We start from the raw sequence: 23,158 nt of genomic DNA on the forward strand, positions 1-23,158 counted from the left end.
TTTTCTAGATATGCTAAGAGTTGATCCCGATAGTGTTACTAATCGTGAATTGCATATTTATTTGATGATTACAAAGTAAATTTTGAAACTTCTAACTTATATTTAGATAGTTGATGTCTGCTTACTTCCAATTATATTATTTTATAGATTAATTACCTTATGTTCTGGAAAGAATGAATTTGATAATGCAATTTGGGAAAGCGCAAAATCATTAGAAAATCAACATAGATCGAGAAATAAATAAATTATACATTGAACGTAAAAATAAGTATTAAAAATACTTAAATATTTAATATATTTAGGTCTAAAAACACAACTGATCAACATTTTTAAATATTCAATCTAATAATTTGTATTATATTAAATACATAATTTATAATTAATACAATAAAAAATAATTTATAAAAATATGGATTGAATATCGCGCATTATACCTAAGTGGCTAAGTTGTATAAAAAAATAATAATAATTATAATGATATAAAATTGTTGTCAATAATTAATATTCTGTTGTCATATTATAAAGTGTTGTCATTAATTAATATAATAATAATGTGCATGACATAATAAATAATAAAATAATATAATATAATATTTGTAAAATTATTACAAATATAATTTTGAAAATATTTTTAAAATATATCAATAAAATATAATATTATAAACATAGTACTATTATATTTAATAATTATTGACAACAATTTCATATTTTACCTATTATAATAATTATTATTTATTTACTTGAAGAATTTGTACATTATACAACTTAGGTATAATAAATATTTAATAATTTTCTATAAGTATAACATAAAGATCTAAGGTAGCTATAATATTAATTATTATTGAACTTTTTGTTTTGGTCGAAAAGGGAAAGGTACAATTTGGGTCGAAAACAGCGATGCCCAGTTAAACATTATAATATAATAACATCATAGTAACATTATTATTATATTATTGTATTATACTTACGATTATTTTGTACGGTATTGTTAAACAAACCTAACCTAACCTACCTATTCAAGATGAATTAAACATAAATATGAATATGGGTTTGTAGCAGGTATATTATCATAATCAGTTTAATATATTATTATTTTATTAATATTATGTTTCGGTGTTTTACTGCCCCCGAACAAATTTTATCCGGCCCACAGACAAAAAATAAAAACACATATTACGACAACATTCTATAATCTATATTCTATGTGTTATTGTTGTAAATTATTACTTTTGTTAAATATTATTGGTTTTCACCGATTTACCACCAACTGTTGATAAATTGTTCGCAAAGTATATTATCTTATATAAACTTTAATTGGGTCATTGGGTGACTGCTAGTTGATTTTATGTCGAGGTAGTCAGTCAGTCCGTCGATTACTGCCGTTGTATTATATTGTAATTTTTTTTTCGTGTTAGTTGCATTGATTTATTTTTTCGATTTATTTCGGTTATATAATTTCTAAGTTCTACTATTTTTATTTGAATATGGATAAAAAGAGAAGAAAAGTTGAAACTGAAAACAGACAATTTTTGCTTGAGTGAACGTATCGCAGTATTGTTTTATTTTATCGGATCGGTCATGGGTCTTGCCAGTTTGTTTAATTTACCACCAGACAGTAGTTGTGATGTGTGTTTAAATTTTTCAAATTAATTAATAATATTATAATATATAATTAGTAATATTAATTATGTTCTTAATGTTTAAAAACAATAACAAATAATAAATAAAAAAATAATGTTCTCATTACATCCAATTTTAAAATAATACCTATTGTCCTATTATATGTTGAAAATATGTACTTAGAATTTTAATGGCCCGCGAAAAATTTTCAGATTCCTAATGTGGCCCTCCAAAAATATTAATTGGTGACTCCTGATCTAAAATGTATTTTTATTATTTCAAGTTTTTGGAACGGATATGTAAGATTGCTCTATTCTCTTGTAAATTTATTTCCAGAAACATATTTTAATTCCCTAAGTCTTATTGTGTTGATACAAGCATATTTCTATTTCTTATGTTAGGACTAAAGGGTTTAGATTTAATAAAAAACTGTTGTGTTCTCCTTTTTTATTTTTTGTTTTTATGAATAAATAATTAGTAAATTAAACAGATTTGATATAATATTATTATAAATATAGCAGTTGTGTTTATAACTAATTTAAAATGTACAACAAAATATAACGTTGTGACTTCTCTAGAGGCATATGTCCATATTTGAATGTCAGTCTTAATTCATCAATCTCAGTTATAGGAAGAACATCAGGAATCCATTGGATAATAAATGGTATTGATACTTTTTGATTTTGATTGACAATACCTTCAAAACAATAAGCTAATGTTTTTCTATAAATAGGTACCTAATAATTAGGGCTGTGAATTTATATGAAAGTGCATTTTTTTTTGGTGATTGTAAAACATAGCTTTGTAAGTACATAATTTGAATTATGTAACTACAAATCCATCTATGAAATTTTTATTTTGCATATTTTTGCATTTTTTGACGTTTTAAATTTTTTAGGTCATTTTTTCAAATTTTTAGGTCATATTTTGCTTTTTTAGTTCATTTTCTAGTATTTTTAATCAAATTCCGTCAATTGACTTGTTTGAAAACATTTTTTATTTTATTTTATAGAGGCTGTATATATTATGTCAAATTTATATTTTATTAAATAATATTTTACACAAGTCACAAGCTATATACGGGTTAGGTAAAGATAATGATTCGATAAAATAAGGCAATTGCTAGACAACTAGATAACCGGGAAGACGCTATAGAAATAAATATCTTTACGTTTGTTTTATTATTTTAACAAAATAAATACAAAAAAAAATTTTTTAAAAAGGTGAATAACATTAACTTAATGCAAATGTAAATTCAAATTCAATAAACATTCAATAGTTATTTTGATGGAAATATTATTTTAGTAATTTGGACGACGGTCGTCAATTCAGTGAAACTGCCGACCGACAGTTTCAATCGTAACCTCGTGCATAGGCCGTATAGCTAATATTATAATATGTATGCTAATATAAACATTCAGTGAAAATGTCATGTATCTACGATTATTTTTTTTGTATGTTCTGACTTTTTATAAATTATTTATCATGGTTTTTCTCAGGAATGCTAAATCTTGAAGCTCTAATAAATATAACTTCCAAACAACAAATTAAATATGATTTCACTTATTATAGGAAGTACTATGAAACCCAAATACCAACACTGACGTTATCAATTGGAAAATCTCTTCTACCTGGAGTATATTAACATTTTGCATACATCTAGTATGACGTTCATGATCTGATACAGGTATTATTTACATTGAGTTTTTCATAAATTAGAATAGTAGTAGTTTGTATAGGAAGATTTAGTAAATATTTAATAACACCATTTATTGTTGTAACATTGAGCTTAGAGATAATGTTATTAAAAGTTCCTCCCCAAATAGATATATACCATATGAGAAAATGGATTGCACTAAAGCTAAATAAATAATTTTTTTATAACTTACTTCCAATATATATCTGGCTTCATGAAATACATAGAACATTTTTTATAAAATAGCAATAATATATCACAAGATACCATTAACATAATTTACGTGACTATCCCAAGTCTATAATCAATTATTAGGCTAAGATATTTTAATTCATTATCATTTTAAGTTTAAAACATTTCGGTCACATTTGGTATTTAAACTATGATTACATTTTAGAGAATAGTCACTAAAATAAAATTATTTCCATGAAACACATTATTAACAGGTAAATTAAAACAAATAAATTTAGATTTTAGTAAATTTACTTTAACTTATTTTTACAAAACCAAGAATGCACAGTATTTAAAATCTCATTTGCTTCATGCTACAAGCTATCAACTTTTGGTTCAGGTATCAATATAGTCGTATCATCAGCAAAACTTAATAATTCCATATTGCTATTTATAATTATATTCAATATTGCTGCTGGCCTTACTACAATAATCATTTACTTTATCACGTATATACATGCAATTTTCACTGGTAGTTTATACTTGCATTTTCTATAAACAATAAAATTATAAATATTTTGATTTGTTTTGAACTATATAGGAACATTTTCAGTTTCCAATTTTATTAGTCTTTGTTTTTATGGATGTCAATAAAAGTTTATTTGTTAGGTAAAAAGGCTTAAAAAATTTATACAAGACTCCTACTATATTGTTACAATCTATATTTTATTCTACTATTTACACCAAATATTATTTTTGTTAGGATCATATACCAGATCATATAGTCTGCAAATATTGTTCGACTTAACAATTTGCCAAGTAAGTCTATCATCTTAATGATAGTAAGAAACTTTATTTACAGTGAACAATTTTATTTAGTATTATTGACATAGGCGTGCCCAGACTTTTTCCCAGGGTATGCCACTATTTTTAAACATTCCTAGCTCAAAACAAAAAATAACTCCCCAAAAACTCTTAATAGTGTAACGGATAGTATCCGTTTACTTGAAACGTATAAGGATTAATGAACGTAGGTAGATAAATGAAAGATATAGTAATAAATAGTACTGTCAGAAATAGGTAAACGAAAACCATAATATTTGCAATTGCAAATAGTAAGGTCAATCGAGTTGTAATATTATTCAAGAGTAATATTTTAAGTTGACGTTAATATAAAAAAACCACTTCATGAGATACAAATCACGTATCTAGTGACAGGGTATGGGGATAGCCATAACACATGTAGATATATTTGCATATACTTAAACTAGAAACTAGGATGTAATATCTAACAAATGGTTAGCGTTTCGTGGAATCGTCGATATGACTTTTTGCATGCGTAGGCCACAGGGTACAGATAACGACCTGATGCAATATGGATAAATCCATTGACTAATGGGGTAGGTAGGAGAGCCTGCAGCCTTATAAAAGCATACCTAAAACGGCCTGTATTCGGACGTGATTGACCATCGTACATGCGAGCACCTTCACGAGAGACAGTATAACGATTTTGTCATTTTTGACTTAGTATATTTTTCTGAAGAATATTTACAATAAACAATTTAACTTTCAACGAGACTATATTTTATCCATCATCCTAAGTTAATCCTAACATAAAAGGTCTTGCTACCTGCAACTGATAAGCTAAGCAATTAACCCAATTGCTAGATTATCACAATAGGTACAATTAATAACTTGCCATATATAGCGAAAAGAAATTAACATGTGTTTTATTTATCTTATTTATTGGTATAAGATACTTTAATTTGAAAAGATTGCACTGTGATTTCATTCCAATGAAATAACAGTATAGAAACCTACAGCCATTTGATCATATTATAAAAATATAAAAATGAAAAAAATTGATAATATGACTAACTATATTATCATGGGTTAGCAATCTATTTTATTATTTATAGGTACTTGTGGTGATTATGAAAATATAATTATAAAATCTAATTAATATTTGATTTCTTCTCAACTGCCAATATTTTATTATAAGAAAATAATATAAAAAATTAATCAAAATATTTTAATTCTTGAACTAAGATAATATGAACTATCTAATTTATAATCGAAACACTTACAACTAAAAACTTTAGGGTTAAGATAACTCTGCATGGGATGCCATGGCATATTAAAGAAGGAATTGAGGACAAAATTGTCTTACACAGCCAAATGATCAAATTAATTTCAATAGCTTTCTTTTTTTATACAAAAAATATAAATAGAAGTTTTGTTTTACAGATGTTTTATGATTGTTTGCGAAAACGTATCTGCGTGGCTTCCCAAAAAAAAAAAAAAAACCTTTACCCAATTATACTACGGTGTTTGTGAAGCATGACTCATTACCTTTAGGAACATTCACAAAGCATACTTGGCATATTACTAATATACTAATAAAATAAATCAATGCAACTAACACGAAAAAAAAATTACAATATAATACAACGGCAGTAATCGACGGACTGACTGACTACCTCGACATAAAATCAACTAGCAGTCACCCAATGACCCAATTAAAGTTTATATAAGATAATATACTTTGCGAACAATTTATCAACAGTTGGTGGTAAATCGGTGAAAACCAATAATATTTAACAAAAGTAATAATTTACAACAATAACACATAGAATATAGATTATAGAATGTTGTCGTAATATGTGTTTTTATTTTTTGTCTGTGGGCCGGATAAAATTTGTTCGGGGGCAGTAAAACACCGAAACATAATATTAATAAAATAATAATATATTAAACTGATTATGATAATATACCTGCTACAAACCCATATTCATATTTATGTTTAATTCATCTTGAATAGGTAGGTTAGGTTAGGTTTGTTTAACAATACCGTACAAAATAATCGTAAGTATAATACAATAATATAATAATAATGTTACTATGATGTTATTATATTATAATGTTTAACTGGGCATCGCTGTTTTCGACCCAAATTGTACCTTTCCCTTTTCGACCAAAACAAAAAGTTCAATAATAATTAATATTATAGCTACCTTAGATCTTTATGTTATACTTATAGAAAATTATTAAATATTTATTATACCTAAGTTGTATAATGTACAAATTCTTCAAGTAAATAAATAATAATTATTATAATAGGTAAAATATGAAATTGTTGTCAATAATTATTAAATATAATAGTACTATGTTTATAATATTATATTTTATTGATATATTTTAAAAATATTTTCAAAATTATATTTGTAATAATTTTACAAATATTATATATTATTTTATTATTTATTATGTCATGCACATTATTATTATATTAATTAATGACAACACTTTATAATATGACAACAGAATATTAATTATTGACAACAATTTTATATCATTATAATTATTATTATTTTTTTATACAACTTAGCCACTTAGGTATAATGCGCGATATTCAATCCATATTTTTATAAATTATTTTTTATTGTATTAATTATAAATTATGTATTTAATATAATACAAATTATTAGATTGAATATTTAAAAATGTTGATCAGTTGTGTTTTTAGACCTAAATATATTAAATATTTAAGTATTTTTAATACTTATTTTTACGTTCAATGTATAATTTATTTATTTCTCGATCTATGTTGATTTTCTAATGATTTTGCGCTTTCCCAAATTGCATTATCAAATTCATTCTTTCCAGAACATAAGGTAATTAATCTATAAAATAATATAATTGGAAGTAAGCAGACATCAACTATCTAAATATAAGTTAGAAGTTTCAAAATTTACTTTGTAATCATCAAATAAATATGCAATTCACGATTAGTAACACTATCGGGATCAACTCTTAGCATATCTAGAAAATAATTTTCAATCACCTAAATAAAAAATAAAAGTGGATTAATGAATTATGTAATTTCACAATAACTTAATATTTGGTAATAGTATTGTAACGTGGTCAGATATATTTTTACCGTAGCTCGGGAGCACGAATGGTATTAGGATCTTAATATTACAAATAAATAACGATTGGTCTAAACTATTATTAATACAAACACATTTATTATTACTTACAATATACGAACAAAGTTACCAAAAATGTAGGATTGTACGGAGTTCAGGTGCGCGTGATTGGAACTTCCAAAGAAGGCTATAATTTATCTAACACACATATACAACGCTATTAACGAAATACATTCCAGAATAATGGAAATGGGCCCAAATTATCATGTTTCTCAAACCAGGAAAACCACCTGACAATGTCGCATCATACCGACCGATATCACTCCTTCCAAGTTTAAATTTTTAGAGAAACTTCTGCTTAAACGCTTAAAACCGATTATAGAGGAAAAAAATCTTATACCAGAACATCAGTTTGGATTTCGCAACAAACATTCAACAATCGATCAAGTACATCGAGTTACTAATGTGATTAGTAAGCTCTTGAAGAAAAAAAGTACTGCTGTGGAGTATTCCTTGACAAAGTCTGGCACAAAGGATTCCTCATCAAACTGCGTTATCAGCTGCTACATATCTGGTGTGCACTTCTTGAATCATACTTGACCGACCGTCAATTTCGAGTTATACATGAAGAAGCGATAACCGAATGAAAAGATATATGAGCTGGAGTACCGCGAGGTAGTGTTTTAGGACCTATCCTGTACCTACTCTATACTGCCGATATACCAAACGATGTTAACACAAAATTAGCTATGTTTGCCGATGATACAGCAATTTTGTCAACACGTAAAGTCAGCTCACTGCAACTGATAACTTACAGAGGTCAATTGACAATATCATTGCCTGGACAAGACATTGGAAAATTAAGATCAATGGCGATAAATCGGTGCACGTTAACTCTACGTTACGCAAAACCGATAACATCCAAATAGTACTGAATCAATCACCAATCCCACAAAAAGATTCAGCGAAATATCTTGGAATGCACCTTGACTCTCGTCTAAACTGGAAACACCACGTTCGCCAGAAAAAAATTCAGATTAAAGAAAAAATTCGAAAACTTTATTGGACCTCACTCCGAGTTAACCATCGAAAACAAACGTCTACTGTATGTAGCAATTATAAAACCGCAATTATATATGGCATTCAATTGTGGGGTTGTGCCAGTAAGTTAGCATCGATGTAATACATTGCTGTCAAAACATTGCGCTTTGGACCATCACTGCAGCCTATCGGTTCGAAAGAAACAACGCAATTCACCGTGATATGATGCTTCCTACAATAGCAGACGAAATCCAAAGGTTTGCTCGCAAACACAAGACGAGGCTAGATCACCATGTCAATCCATTGGCCATCCAACTGTTAAATAACTCCAAGGATATCAGACGTCTTAAGCGTCTGAAACCATACGACTTAGTTTAAGATTTTAGATTAAGGCAGGGGGCAATTCAATGGAAGTGACTCCACCTACATGTAATATATATATATATATATATATATAATTTATATCTAGTATGTAAAATATGCATAATTGTCAAACATATTTATAAAGACCTTTGGGTCGTTTAAATAATATAAAGCCCCAGGGCATTAAAAAAAAAAAAGTTCCGGAAGGCGGCAAAGTATTAAACCTATATATTCGGAAAGCCTGGAAAATTGCTACGATCATTTACTTATCTTTATTATCATGAGTCACTATAAATTGGTTCCAACAATTAAAATAGGAGTAATTAAAATTGAGAAACTAATACATTCTCACATATTATCGTGAGAGTTGTGTAAAACGTGGTATGTTATATATTTGAATGATTCACTTCTCTTTCGAGAGGAGTTATTTGTGTTATTATTTACATGACTATTTAATGTTAATAGTATTGTTTTAATGATTTCAAAATGTTTTATATGTATCTTGCTATTATATTATTTTAATTTTTCACGCTACATTGAAGAAGTTCGTTTTGAAATTATAGTATAATAACTCAGATAGTTCATCTAATGAGAGTTTCCTTATGTGAGCCATCTTGTGTTTTAAAGTATCATTATATTTTTCGTTTTTAATAGGTTATGGTCTAGAACAGGGGTCGGCAAGTAATTTCTATAGGAGTCCTAAAGATTAAATTAATAAATCAATGAGGTCCAGTGAAAAAAATCTTTTTCAAATCTTTATATTTTAAAAACAGCTGTATAAAAATAAAAATAATTGTTTAATTATTACAATTAATTTATATTAAAAATTACAAAATTAGGAGTGTAAAAAAAAAATATATATCTATTACAGTAAATTATTTAATGCCAAAAATTGCATTTCTTTTCCTTAGCCAGCTTTTTGAAATCGGGAACTCGTGGAGAACAGCGTATGCTCAATGTGTCCTCAAGGTGAGAGTCTGTTAATTTTGTCCGATATTTGTTTTTCAAAAAATTAATTTTTGAAAATGATGCCTCACAAATGTATGTCGAACCAAACATCGTAGCCAAGTTGATTGCCAGTTGCTTTAAGTTTGAATAATTGTCAATGGCATCCTTAGCCCAGAGTTCTTCAGTTGACGCACTTCTGCACTGCTTCAAGGAAACATCTTCATGTAGGTCTATTATTTCCATTTGAAATTTTGACATTGAAAGATTAAATAATTTTTCAGCTACATCAGTCCATTCTCCGTCTGGGAGAACGTCGTAAGGAGTTTTTAAGAATTGTGATAGTTTTCCTATTTCAGAAAAGTCTTTGAATCATAGCATCGAATTCCTTCATAAGATCTGACAAAAAACTTAAAAATGTTTCGATGTTTACAATTTCAGAATAATTTTTGCATTCAAATATTGTAGTAAAGTGAATGAATTTTTTTTGTTCAATGTCTTGTTCAAATATATTTAGATTGCGACGGAAAGCAGACACACTTTGTATTAAATCACATATTAATTTCCCTCCTCCATATTAATTTTTTAGGAATGTTTTTACTTCTTCTTTAATGTTCCAAAAACGTTCAACTACTCGACCTTTACTGATCCAACGAACATGATTGTGTTGTAGTAAATCTGAATAAGCCGAATCACATTGACTCAGAAACTATCTGTGTTGGAGAGAAGAACGCGACCTGATAAAATGTATTAATATTATAAATATAATAGTTTTCACTTATGTATAGCCGTTCGCCGTCGGGTCTGCAATCCACCGCTAGGTGGCTAACTTGAAAGTTAATCGATTTTGACTTGAGATGACTGACTAGCTAGACACTTTAACACGGTTTTCGACATTACACTTTTTACACAAGAAAAAGCACTGGACATGCGACGGCACATACCACTCTATCCGCTGTATAGGTGGATTGCTCATTTTGGTTTCGTGCAGGTTTTTACATTTTTTTCACGTTTTTTTTCATATAAATATAAAATATACACAGCAGTTACATGTTTTTATGTACTTTATTGGTTAATATAATATGTATCTATATGTTATTTATTTTATTAGTAATTATAATTGCACATTTCCCAAAATGTTCATTGTTATATATAATTATATAAATACATATTATATTTGTTTGTATTTATATTGTAGATAGTTTGTATTTTTCGTAAATTATTTCGTATGTTGTGTGATAGGGTTTTCACTTATAGCCGCTCGACGTCGGGTCTGCAATCCACAGCAAGTGGATTGCCTACCTTATTTGCTGTAGTATATTGTCTGCGATCCGACGAAGTCATCAGCTATAAACATGTTGGTAACACTGCCTACATTATATATTTTAGGATTTTTAGTATTTGTTGTTATCAGAGGCGGACTTACCATTTTTCCGCCCCTAGGCATTACAACACTAGCGCCCCGTACATTGGCGTGCTCCCACGAGGGGGGGGGGGGAGTAATGTTCCATGAACTAAAACAAAACTATAAAAATTGTATTTAGGTATTTTTATATTTATACGTACCAACTAAACAACGTCCTGGGTCACTTTGTACGGTCAAGGATTAAAAGTGCGAAACGCGGACACTTTGTACGGTTGGGTAAAAAGGTACATTGCGGAACGCGGACACTATTTGTACTATTATATACATAAAGTATATATTATAAATATAAGTTATATACCTAAGTAGTAAGTATATATAATGTCAATTATTAAAATAGAAAAATTAAAAATGTGTAGTAAATTTTTATAGCTATTGTAGACTAATAATAATCAAAATAAACATCAATCAATAATATGATTATAAATCTTAATAAACTGTATTATATTTCAGTTTTAAATTAAATTAAAAATGTGTACAATATAAATATGTAAAAATGACAAATAAAAAATAATACTGAAAAAATCTTTAAAAACTACATACCTATATTATAATATAATATGGAAATATGTCAAAATTACAAAAAAAATATAATGTTGATATAATACCCGCGGTGTCAAGCTCAGATATAAAGTGCACATGCATAATTATAGATTAATATTTATTGAAGGTTTAATAAATCAATTTTGGAGTAATTCATCAAAATAAATCAATTTTAAAATAATTCGCTTTTAAATATTTAATTTACTTAATTAATAAACTATTTTCGATCTATATGTACCCATGTTTCCCCAGATTAAATTGTATTAAATATTTTTAATACAATTTGGCATATATAATAGATAGTATTATTAACTTAGGTCTTATATAACTTTTTTCTTGGCCATACTTGCGAACGAATCCTAGACACGCCCATATCCATGAGGTTGGCTAAAAAATAATCTTACCTTTAGGTTTTATAAGAGCAAAATTTACTCTAATTTTTAAACCAATAGAGCTACACGTGTTGTGCTGGGCGTAAAATTTTCTATGCTACGCAATTGTAAGACGGAGACAACACATGCTGGTATCACGTCCTTTAATCGCGCGATAGCTTATAAATAATAATCATACCCATAAATGTATGTTGATCGACTAAGGGCTAGTTGTAATAATTGTGGGAATGGGTACGCTCATATCAATATTAAAGCCCAAAAATTCTGTGATGTTATATAGTATATAATCTAAGGTTAACCCGCATTTTGAACTATTAAAATGACCAAATATTTTATATATATATTTCATAAAATGTTCCGTGGACCATAGGTTGGGAACCTATGGTATAAAACGTGGATTGATACCATTAAAACGATGTTTCACAGGTAAAATATGCTATCAACGGTGGGCAATGAAAGCGTATGGCGATAAGTGAGAGTATAATAAAAATGATAATTGTAATAAAATCATGACCTTGACGTGGAGAACGTTGGATCGGCGATAACACCGCAGCAGCACAGCGGAAACGACGCGTATTATATGTAATTATGTGGCACAATTGACAAAGCACAGATAAAATAAATATAAACGGATATTAAACAGCGTAATATTATGATTATAATGATAATGTACTGCTGCGAATCAGAATTTTTATTCCGGGCAACGGAAAAGTTAAGATTAATTTTGAAACCATACACCGAATATTAAATAACGAATTGAACAAAGTTTGAGTCACATATAGTTGGCACACTTAATGGGTAACGGGTTCAGCTATCTATATAATATATAAAGGAAAGCGTACTTTACCAATAATCAATGCAGAGCCGAACTTATTTGAGTTAACGACTTGAAATTTCGAGGATATATTTTTATAATAATATCATCGGGGACTAAGAAAGGATTTTCTGAAATTTGCATTTTAAAGAAGTGCTCAAACAGGGATCTTGAGGTTCACGGTGGAAATTGGAAATTTTATTTTTGTTTATAAATAGTTGCCATTGGTTACAACGTCTGCAGTAGAAATTCTTATATATTTATTATTGGTTTCCATTGGTTATTTGGGTAGATCAGGTACAATAGCTCTAGCATTGAATAAAATTATTGAACATTGCCTACCAAAGTGGAAGAGTCGCACTTACTACTGCGGCCACCGAGATACACCCAAAAAGAGTTGAACAATCATAATTTTCTTAAGAGTTGCAATTTTTTACGGAAAACGGAGTCCACGGGATATATCACCAATTTAAAAATTGTTAAATTTGATTTTTCTTCTTCGTCGGATTCTAGTACAGTTAGGTTAGGTTAGGATTTTATATTAATCCACCGTAGGTGCATAATTAAGTGAAAACGATAAACTTGGTATAACATCGATACTCTAGAGTTAAATCGTACACTTACTTACAAACAGCACGGGGTCCGATGATATAATGCTGTTAAACAGAATTTTTCTTCCAAGCAACAGAAAAGTTAAGATAAATTTTTAAAACCATACACCAAATATTAAATAACGAATTGAACAAAGATTGAGTCATATAGAGTTAGTACATTTAACGGGCAACAAAGTGCACGGGATCAGCTAGTTGTTATATATAATTATATAAATACATATTATATTTGTTTGTATTTATATTGTAGATAGTTTGCATTTTTCGTAAATTATTTCGTATTTTGTCTGATAGGGTTTTCACTTATAGCTAAAAAAAAAAGAAAAGCACGCCAAATGTTCTTTGAACCATTAATTAATTATTTGTACTTTGTCATTCTGCTGTTCGTATTGAACTTTATACTTAGGTATTCATCACCCTTAATATGTATATACATACAATAGATATGTTTTATTCAAAATGTATAATAAAAATGATATTTATAATAAAATCATGACCTTGACGTGGAGAACGTTGGATCGGCGATAACACCGCAGCAGCACAACGGAAACAACGCGTATTATATATACTTATGTGGCACAATTGACAAAGCACAGATAAAATAAATATAAACGGATATTAAACAGCGTAATATTATCTAGAAAGAACTAATGACTGCGATAGTAGGTACAGAGAGAACAAACATACGTATTGTCTCAACCGTGGTCAAAACTGTACTTATGCCAAAACGTAGATACTTTTACCCATGACAAATTAGATAGGCATCATCACAGTTGTACTAGTTTTGCGCAGTAGATACGCGTATCCTTCACCTCCGGCCCATGTCGTAATTCTCCACTTCTCATTAGTTGATTTTGTTGTATGTTATATAGTACCTATACAATTGACAATAAATAGGTGAAAAACTACGATAAAGGCGAACTAAAGAGCGGAGGATCCGTATCAAAATGCTGTGATGATACCTATCTAATTTGTCATACTTTTACCCGTGCTTTACGTATAACTATGGATAGGGAAGTAAAAATGTCATTCCAAAACGTACTAAAATTTAATTTTAAAAATTGTAATTAAGTTTTAAATTAAATTAAAAATTTAAGTCTAGAATATTTAACACGTATGAATAGTTATAAATACAAATAATATATTAGTAAATAATTTAAAAAAAAAAACCTTTTTTCAAAATGATTTGTCTGGTTATAAATGGTTTGTTTTTATTGGAAATGTTAAGATACAGAAAATCGCTTCTCCTGAAAAATCAATATTTTGCAATCAATAGATTGCCACCCTCACATTTTAGACATTACATATTAGACGCGTGTCAACGCGTTCATTAGCGTTTTCACGCTGCACGATCTGTGTGCGTTTTTCAAAAAAAAAAAAGAAAAGCACGCCAAATGTTCTTTGAACCATTAATTAATTATTTGAACTTTGTCATTCTGCTGTTCGTATTGAACTTTATGCTTAGGTATTCATCACCCTTAATATGTATATATATATATATATATATATATGTTCTATTCAAAATGTTTATCTAAATATTAAGATAAAAATTGATTATACAACTACTGTAATTCTTAGGACAAAAAATAGGGTACCTAACCAACTTGTGGTTGACGGTAATACAAATATCGGGTTCCTTGAATATAACAAAATGCAACCGTGCATAGGTATAAGGAATGTTATCACTACCCGTCCGAGTAAATAGTCCCCTAGCTTTGGTCCTTCAACTTCAAACTCGTGTAGCGAGAACAGTTGTCCGTTTAACTATTTAGGTGATTTCAATGGCTGACAGTAAAGCATAGATAAACGATAAATGGGTCCGGGTTCACTGTTAATAAGACACCCATTCCCTAGACTATTAGATACAGATAGTAGATACTCCTATAATTTATAACATATACCTTTGATTTGGTTTTAACTGGTTAGTAGTATGAACTACTATATGAATTATAATACACTGGAACTGAACGATAATCGATAGTAAAATATATATATATAATCCACTGCTACGATAAAACAATGCCTATAATTGCCAGTGTTGGGGAGTAACTTAACTTAAGTTAAAAGTTACTGTAACGATATTACTTTTTAAGTAATTTGATTGTAATTTAATTACATTTTATTATAACTAATTTATATGTAATTTAAGTTACTTTTTTGTAGTAATTATTACTAAATTACTCGTTACTTTTTTTGGTATTATAAATTTTATTAAAACGTATTGATACTATTATGTGTAAATATTAAAATATATTATAATATAAGTTATAAGTTATAAGTATTATAGTTTATAAGTAACATTTTCTGAACTGTGATATTTTTGTTATAGCTATTGACTATTTGTCATTTGACGATAAAGTGTTACTTTTTGAATGGAATTATTATCTTTACTATGTGTTGTATGGTCGCGGACAGCTCATTGTGTCAGCGTCTGCGCGTACAGCGGCGTTGTCAGTGGCGGATACAAGCGAGCCCGGATTAAGGGGGGCAGAAGAGCCATAGCCCCGGGCCTCGTTTAATTGGAATTTATTGAGGGACCTCATATTTTTCTATTACTTCTTTCGTTATAGGCTATACATTGCATAAATCACTTAAAATAAATCGACGATTAATCTGCTGACGACATTATTTTCAATTACCTATGTCAAATAAACCTCTTATAATAATAACAATAAACAAGAAAAATAGACTGAGCTTATGATATTGGAATCTGAAAACGACATTCTTTAAAAAATTGATAATGAAATCTCTATTAATAAATTTGTCAAACAAAAGCGAGGAAAAAACTTGTAAATTATAAATTATAAATAAAGTGATCCATTATTCCTTATTTATTACTATGTGTATTTATATATATTTATTATAATAGGCAGGTATATAATAATTAATAATATATTCATTTTTTTTCATACATGGGCCTCAAAATGTCTTAATCCGGGCTTGGATACAATGTGGAAGAGGGCATCCCTCCCCCCCCCCCTTGGGCTGACTTTTAACGTTATTTGTTATCATTATATTTGGCTAAACCAAAAGGTTATTCAATTTTTGAAAATTCACCGCCCCCCTCCCCTTTGGGTGACTTCTGGATCCACCACTGAGTGTTGTTGGACCTATAATTAATAATAATAATAGTGTATAAGCAAAATAAGTATTTTTTAATAATATCATATTGTTGATTGTCATTATTTAGTTTATATTGTGTTGTCATATTGACAGCATGGTTATTAAGCTCCAGTGATATTTTTAAAAAAAAGTAACTTCTATTGTAATTGAGTTACTTTTTAAACTCAAAAGTAATATAACTTGACCAAATAAAAAAAAAGTAACTTAAAAATAACTTAGTTACAATTTTGATAAGGAATTAGTAATGTAACTTAATTACCCAAAATAAGTAACTTCCCCAACACTGATAATTGCTCCGAATGTAAAATGCTACGAATACAATTTCCAGGATTGTAATCATAGATAATAATAATACGCTGCCTTAACACCACTTACTGCCGCCGACACCATAGATAATTTAAGAATGGATAGGACATGCCTATACCAGTTTCATATGGGGGCCGTGTGCTTTTTTGGGGAAGCGAGAACGTAAAGAGAGAAAGACAATATGGGACTTTTTAAGGTTATGTGCAGAACTATTTTATTAAATAATAATGAATAAACACGATAGTCAGTTATATTTAGATATTTGTCACTTTGTATTTTGATTGTTTTGCCACCTGTACCTGGAAAATAATATTTTAACAAAATAAAATTATGTTATTTATTATTAATTATAAATTATCACATCAATATTTGACCCATATAACCTCAAAAATAGTATCACTAAATTTTCATGTGATAAGTTCTTATGTCCTATCCATTCTTATATTATCTATGGCCGACACAAGCCCCATTTAAGATAATATAATATCTTAAATCGTGGACACAAGTTACCATTATTTCGTACATTGTTTACTTTTGTCTTTTCTATGTATCGCACCCGCGTGTCGTTCTAACATTAATTAATAATTATACTTCTCAATTACCTAATATTGATACCGTACTTTTTTACCACGTCCGTTCCATGAAATAATTATCATCGATGTCACTATCCAGTACTTACTAGTCGACATTCGTTACTCGATGTAACTATTTCGAACAACTGAATTGAATTTTGAAGGATATTGATACTCTTGTTGCTGTTGGCTTCGATAAAATGACGTCGATAATAAAATTTTATACCTTGTCGGGCGCGCACAATGAATCGCCACCATGCTATTTATTACAAATTGACGAGTTTAAGTTCTTGTTGGACTGTGGATGGGATGAACTCTTTAGTATGGGTGTTGTGAATAAATTAAAAAGGTTTACTAAACCGTTTTTATTTTAAACCCACATACAAATGTAAACCTTAACTTTTATAATGTACTGTCTGTTTGTAGGTACATCCATCAAATAGATGCAGTTTTATTATCGCACCCGGATCGTTTTCATCTTGGAATTTTGCCATACCTCGTTGGCAAATGCGGTTTAAACTGTCCTGTCTATGCAACTATACCTGTTTACCAAATGGGTCAAATGTTTATGTATGATTTACATCAAGTATGGTTTTAAATTAATAATTTTAATACATTTTTCGTTGAGTATTTCAAGTACAAATGTACCTAATTATGATTGTTTTTCTCATAGTCTTTGTGCAATGCGGAAGATTTTAATTTATTTAATTTAGACGATGTGGATGCTGCTTTCGATAAAGTCATACAAGTAAAATATAATCAAATTGTTTCATTAAAAGGTATGAATTATAATTATAAAATAATATTTCAATTTATAATGATCATTTATATTACCTATGTGTCAATGCAATATTTATTATTTATTCTTTGTATTCATCGATACCCTGTTTGTACATTTGAAATGTCTACAAATTATATTTTTTATAGATTCAAAATTGCTTTTGAGAAATCATTATGAATTGTGTATTTAGTTAGTTAAATCAACTATACGTTTGTACGCATAATTAATTTAGGTAAAGGAATTGGTTTAAGAATCGTAGCATTAGCATCTGGCCATATGGTTGGCGGTACAATTTGGAAAATATCTAAGGTTGGCGAAGAGGATATTGTTTATGCTGTAGATTTTAATCATAGAAAAGAAAGACATTTGAATGGCAGTGACTTAGAAAAGCTGGGAAGACCATCATTACTGATATTGGATTGTTTTAATGCTGCTTATGCACAACCCAGGCGTAGGTCTCGCGATGAAGCTTTAATGAGTTAGTTCAATACTTAACCTGTCATAATATTCACAATATTAAACTTATGTTTATTTTTTAGCTTGTATATTGACAACATTGCGTGTCAAAGGCAATGTTTTGATGGCGGTTGATACAGCAGGACGTGTCTTAGAATTGATACATATGCTGGACCAACTGTGGCGTAATAAAGAATCTGGTCTTGGTGTGTACTCATTAGTATTTTTAACAAATGTCAGCTACAACACTGTAGAATTCGCAAAGTCTCAAGTGAGTTTCCACTTGGATTATTATTTATAATCTTCATCTCATTTTGATAAAATTTATTTTTAGATTGAGTGGATGAGTGATAAATTAATGAAAAGTTTTGAAGGTGCAAGGAATAATCCATTTATTTTTAAGCATGTAAAACTATGCCATAACATGAATGATTTAAAAAAAGTCTCTGAACCAAAAGTATGTTACTATATTATTTCATATTACGCATTAGACATTAAATAAAATTTAAAACAATCTATCTAACAACCAAAAAATATGAGAATTAATATTATATAGTTATTTTGTTTGTATTAAAAAGCAGTAGTTAGATACCAAATACTTCTGAAAAAAATTTTAACAAACCCTAAACTCTGAATATAAAGAAACAAATAGGTCCGTGCAAATGAGTGAAAATGTTATCGCACTATTTTTAAATTTTCAACAGTACTGAACCATTGACCGTGGCCCAAAAATTATAAAAAAATTATGCTACAATGTCTTGGGATAGAATGTTTCATACTTAACGTGGTGAAATGTTTTGATGTTATAAATCATTTGCTAATTATTGAAAAAATTAACATTTATTTTTTACAACTGCATGCAATGTAATTTATTTTAACACTATATAATAAATTCAATAATTTAATCATAGTTACATTGAAAGAAGATTATTAATAACTTTTTTTTATGTATAATATAGTGGCTTTCCTTTTTTTGAACCACTAGATATACAAAGTATTTTTTTTAACGATAGATCATTTATATTTAAACACCGGATACAAAAAATGTTCCCAGATTATTTTTTCTGATATTATTATTTAGTAGTTACATTAAAACACTGTTATTTAAATATTAAGGTTGTATTAGCTAGCCATGGAGATCTTGAAAATGGGTTTTCAAGAGAAGTTTTTATTATGTGGGCTTCAAACCCTAAAAACAGTATTATTCTTACAGACAGGTAATTTACAGTAATTTTTTAAAGTATAATACATATGACCAACAATGTTAATTCCTTAATCATTATTGTAGAGCTGCTCCTGGTACATTAGCTCGCAATTTAATTGATGGTGGAAGTGATAGAAATATTAAACTGATTGTCAAGAAACGTGTACCTTTAGATGAAAATGAGTTGGAAGAATATAATATAAAATACGAGAAAGAAAAAATGGAAGGCAGTAAAATGTATTTTTGTTATTCAATTTTAAAAACTAATAAATCATTACTTTATTTTCTAATATTAGTATAAAATAGTTACTGACATTAAAGTGTATGATAAAATCATAAATGTTATTAGGGACCCAGTAAGTTCTGATTCTGAAGATGAACAAGAAGTTATGAGAGGAAAATATGACTTATTAGTAGATGCTGATACATTAAGCTCCAAAAAATCTTCAAAAAAAGAATTTTCTCATAACATGTTTCCTTATTATGAAGATAAATGCAAATTTGACCAATATGGGGAAATTATAAAGTATGATTGTGTTTTTATTTTTAAAATGAGTATCTATATTTATATTTAATTTTAGACCAGAAGATTTTATTAAATTTGATGTAGCACCGGTAGACAAACCAACCTTAGATGAACCAAATAAAAAAAGTGATATAGAAGAAAATTTATATAACGTTCCATCAAAGTGTGTGAAGTATGAACAAAACATTTATGTGGCTGCCAAAATTGTATACATTGATTTTGAAGGTCGCTCAGACGGAGAATCAATAAAACAAATGGTTCTTGCATTAAAACCTAGACGTTTGATATTAGTAAGAGGCAACTCATACAGTACTAAGGTTGTTTATAACTTTGCCAAAGTATTTATAGATGGTAAAGTTTTTACACCTAGAATTGGACAATGTATGAATGTAACAACTGAATCTCATATATACCAAGTAAAAATAAATCTTTATTATATAAGATTTAATTTAAAAACAATAATAATAATATGATGATGAATTTAGGTACGTTTAACAGATACACTTCTTTCCAAAATTAATTTTAAAAAAGGACCAAATGGTAATTTAGCTTACATGAATGCCAAATTAAAACTAAATAGTCGTGATACTGTTATGGAAGTGGACAATGTTATATCTGAAAAGAGTAAATATTTTTTTTATTTTTTAAATACACGAATTAGGATATTTTACTATTATTATCTCTTTGAATTTATAGTGCCAAGAATAGATGATCAAATATTTACACTTGAACCTTTAGCAGATCATGTAAGTTCTACATAGAATTATTTTTATTCTTAAAAATAATCATTAGTGTATAATACATAAATTTTATTTGTAGGAAATTCATCCTCACAAGACCGTATTTATTAACCGTTTAAAACTGTCAGATTTTAAACAAATTTTATCCAAAAAAAATATACCTTGCGAACTTTCTAAAGGTGTTTTATGGTGCTGTAATCGAACCGTATGTGTTCGTAGAGTGAGTATTGTATTGTATTATGAATTAAAATATCTGCTATATTTACTTTCTAAACATATAAAACAATAATTTATAATTCATTATACTATGTTAATTTATCACATTTTAAGTGTCCCTAAAATATCTTATTATTTATTTAAGAAATGTTTTAACTATAATTGTTATGCACATTAAAATTTTTATCAGAAATCAAAATGAACCTACCCTATAGCATAAATATAACTCAAATGATTGGGATGGAGATGATTTGAAGGCTGTTTTCACCTTTAATAATTTATTTCATATTGTATACAACATTAAAAATACTCCAAACCATAATATTGCATTGTTTTTAGACACTTACAAACAGACGACATACCTAATTTGTGTTTAACGGAACCAATTTTTTATTGTTAGATTTAAAACTAGACTGAACTGATCTGCTATTAAACTTAATAGTAAGAATATTATTTAGGAAATATTATTGACATTTAGTGATATCTACATTTTAAAGTGAGTTACGAGAATTTTAAAATTTAAATATCAAGTAAATCCTATATTATTACCTTCGAGTTTGATAATAGGTCATTTCATTCTTATATTAATGGTTACAACATAAAATTAGTTCTTCAGAACGAAAATTGCTATGTTATACATTTGTAGATAGAAATACCAGGTTTGACTTCCTCTTAACAACAATTGTATTTAGAATATTGTATATTGGAAAACGTAGTTTTTGGAAAGTGTACTTTACCTATGTTTTACAGTTTAGATAATGATATAAATTAGTTATTATTTCTTTAAAAACGTCTGCCTTCTTTAAAAATTTTTTAGCTTAGTAATTATTTAAGTCATATTATACCTAATGTCTCTTAAATTTTTTTTTTAATATATTTATTGTTTGATATCCATCTAACTAAATATTTTTGTTCTTTTGTAGAATTCTTCTGGAAAGGTTTTGATGGAAGGAATAATTAGCCGTCAATACTATTACATACGTAGTTTATTATACAGCCAGTTTATTATCATTTAATATAACCATCATATAAATTTAATACTGACAGGATTATGGTTATGATAAATTATTTTAAAAAAATCCAATAAATACATGATGCACATATTTATAACTATTTTTCTTTCCTATTTTATTAATATTAAAACGTACTATATAATTATTTTTATAAATATCAATATATTACCTTTTTAAACGCTATGTTTATTTTATCCATAAATGTATTTTTTTTTATTTCTAGACGGGTTTTAATTTCTTATATAGTTGTATAAAAAGAAACGTACGCTATAATATTGTACTTTATTTTTTAATTTAATAAAACTTAAATACACTCAATAACAATGCATTATTTTTAATTATACATCCTGTTTGTCCTGAGTTATTTACACTTTTTCGTAACATTCTTCGAAGAAAGCAACTGGTAGCGTTTGAGAACTACTTTTAGGTTATGTAAGTAGTATTTAAAAATACATATTGTATTCAAATAGTTTGACAACTATTTGCATCATTTCCAGGATTTCCATCATATCCCACATTTCCCATTCCAGTTTTCAGCTTGAGACATTGAGCAATTCAATACTTTGCATTTATTTTCAAATTCCGAAGTTGTACGTTCTCCAGGTAAATATACTAATGATACAGAGATGAAATCAAGCAATTTGCAATGACTTTAAACTATAATTCCCCTTAA

The 23,158-nt window shown here is 28.1% G+C and overlaps 1 protein-coding gene across 1 annotated transcript in view; it reads left to right on the forward strand.

The window, feature by feature from the left end:
* The window catches only part of LOC100166293 (probable cleavage and polyadenylation specificity factor subunit 2), a 34,383-nt gene extending 12,545 nt beyond the window's left edge, over positions 1-21,838 (forward strand). The window contains exons 4-15 of the mRNA XM_029489841.1: positions 17,916-18,135; positions 18,223-18,328; positions 18,563-18,808; positions 18,870-19,057; positions 19,121-19,243; positions 19,903-20,003; positions 20,075-20,227; positions 20,340-20,516; positions 20,572-20,932; positions 21,002-21,140; positions 21,213-21,262; positions 21,336-21,838. Coding sequence (XP_029345701.1) covers positions 17,916-18,135; positions 18,223-18,328; positions 18,563-18,808; positions 18,870-19,057; positions 19,121-19,243; positions 19,903-20,003; positions 20,075-20,227; positions 20,340-20,516; positions 20,572-20,932; positions 21,002-21,140; positions 21,213-21,262; positions 21,336-21,545 — 2,074 coding nt within the window. The 3' untranslated portion in view covers positions 21,546-21,838. The remainder of the gene's footprint in view (positions 1-17,915; positions 18,136-18,222; positions 18,329-18,562; positions 18,809-18,869; positions 19,058-19,120; positions 19,244-19,902; positions 20,004-20,074; positions 20,228-20,339; positions 20,517-20,571; positions 20,933-21,001; positions 21,141-21,212; positions 21,263-21,335) is intronic.
* The last annotated feature ends 1,320 nt before the right edge of the window (positions 21,839-23,158 follow it).

Source organism: Acyrthosiphon pisum, chromosome A2, assembly GCF_005508785.2.
Source record: "Acyrthosiphon pisum isolate AL4f chromosome A2, pea_aphid_22Mar2018_4r6ur, whole genome shotgun sequence".
In the NCBI taxonomy this organism is placed as follows: Eukaryota; Metazoa; Arthropoda; class Insecta; order Hemiptera; family Aphididae; genus Acyrthosiphon; species Acyrthosiphon pisum.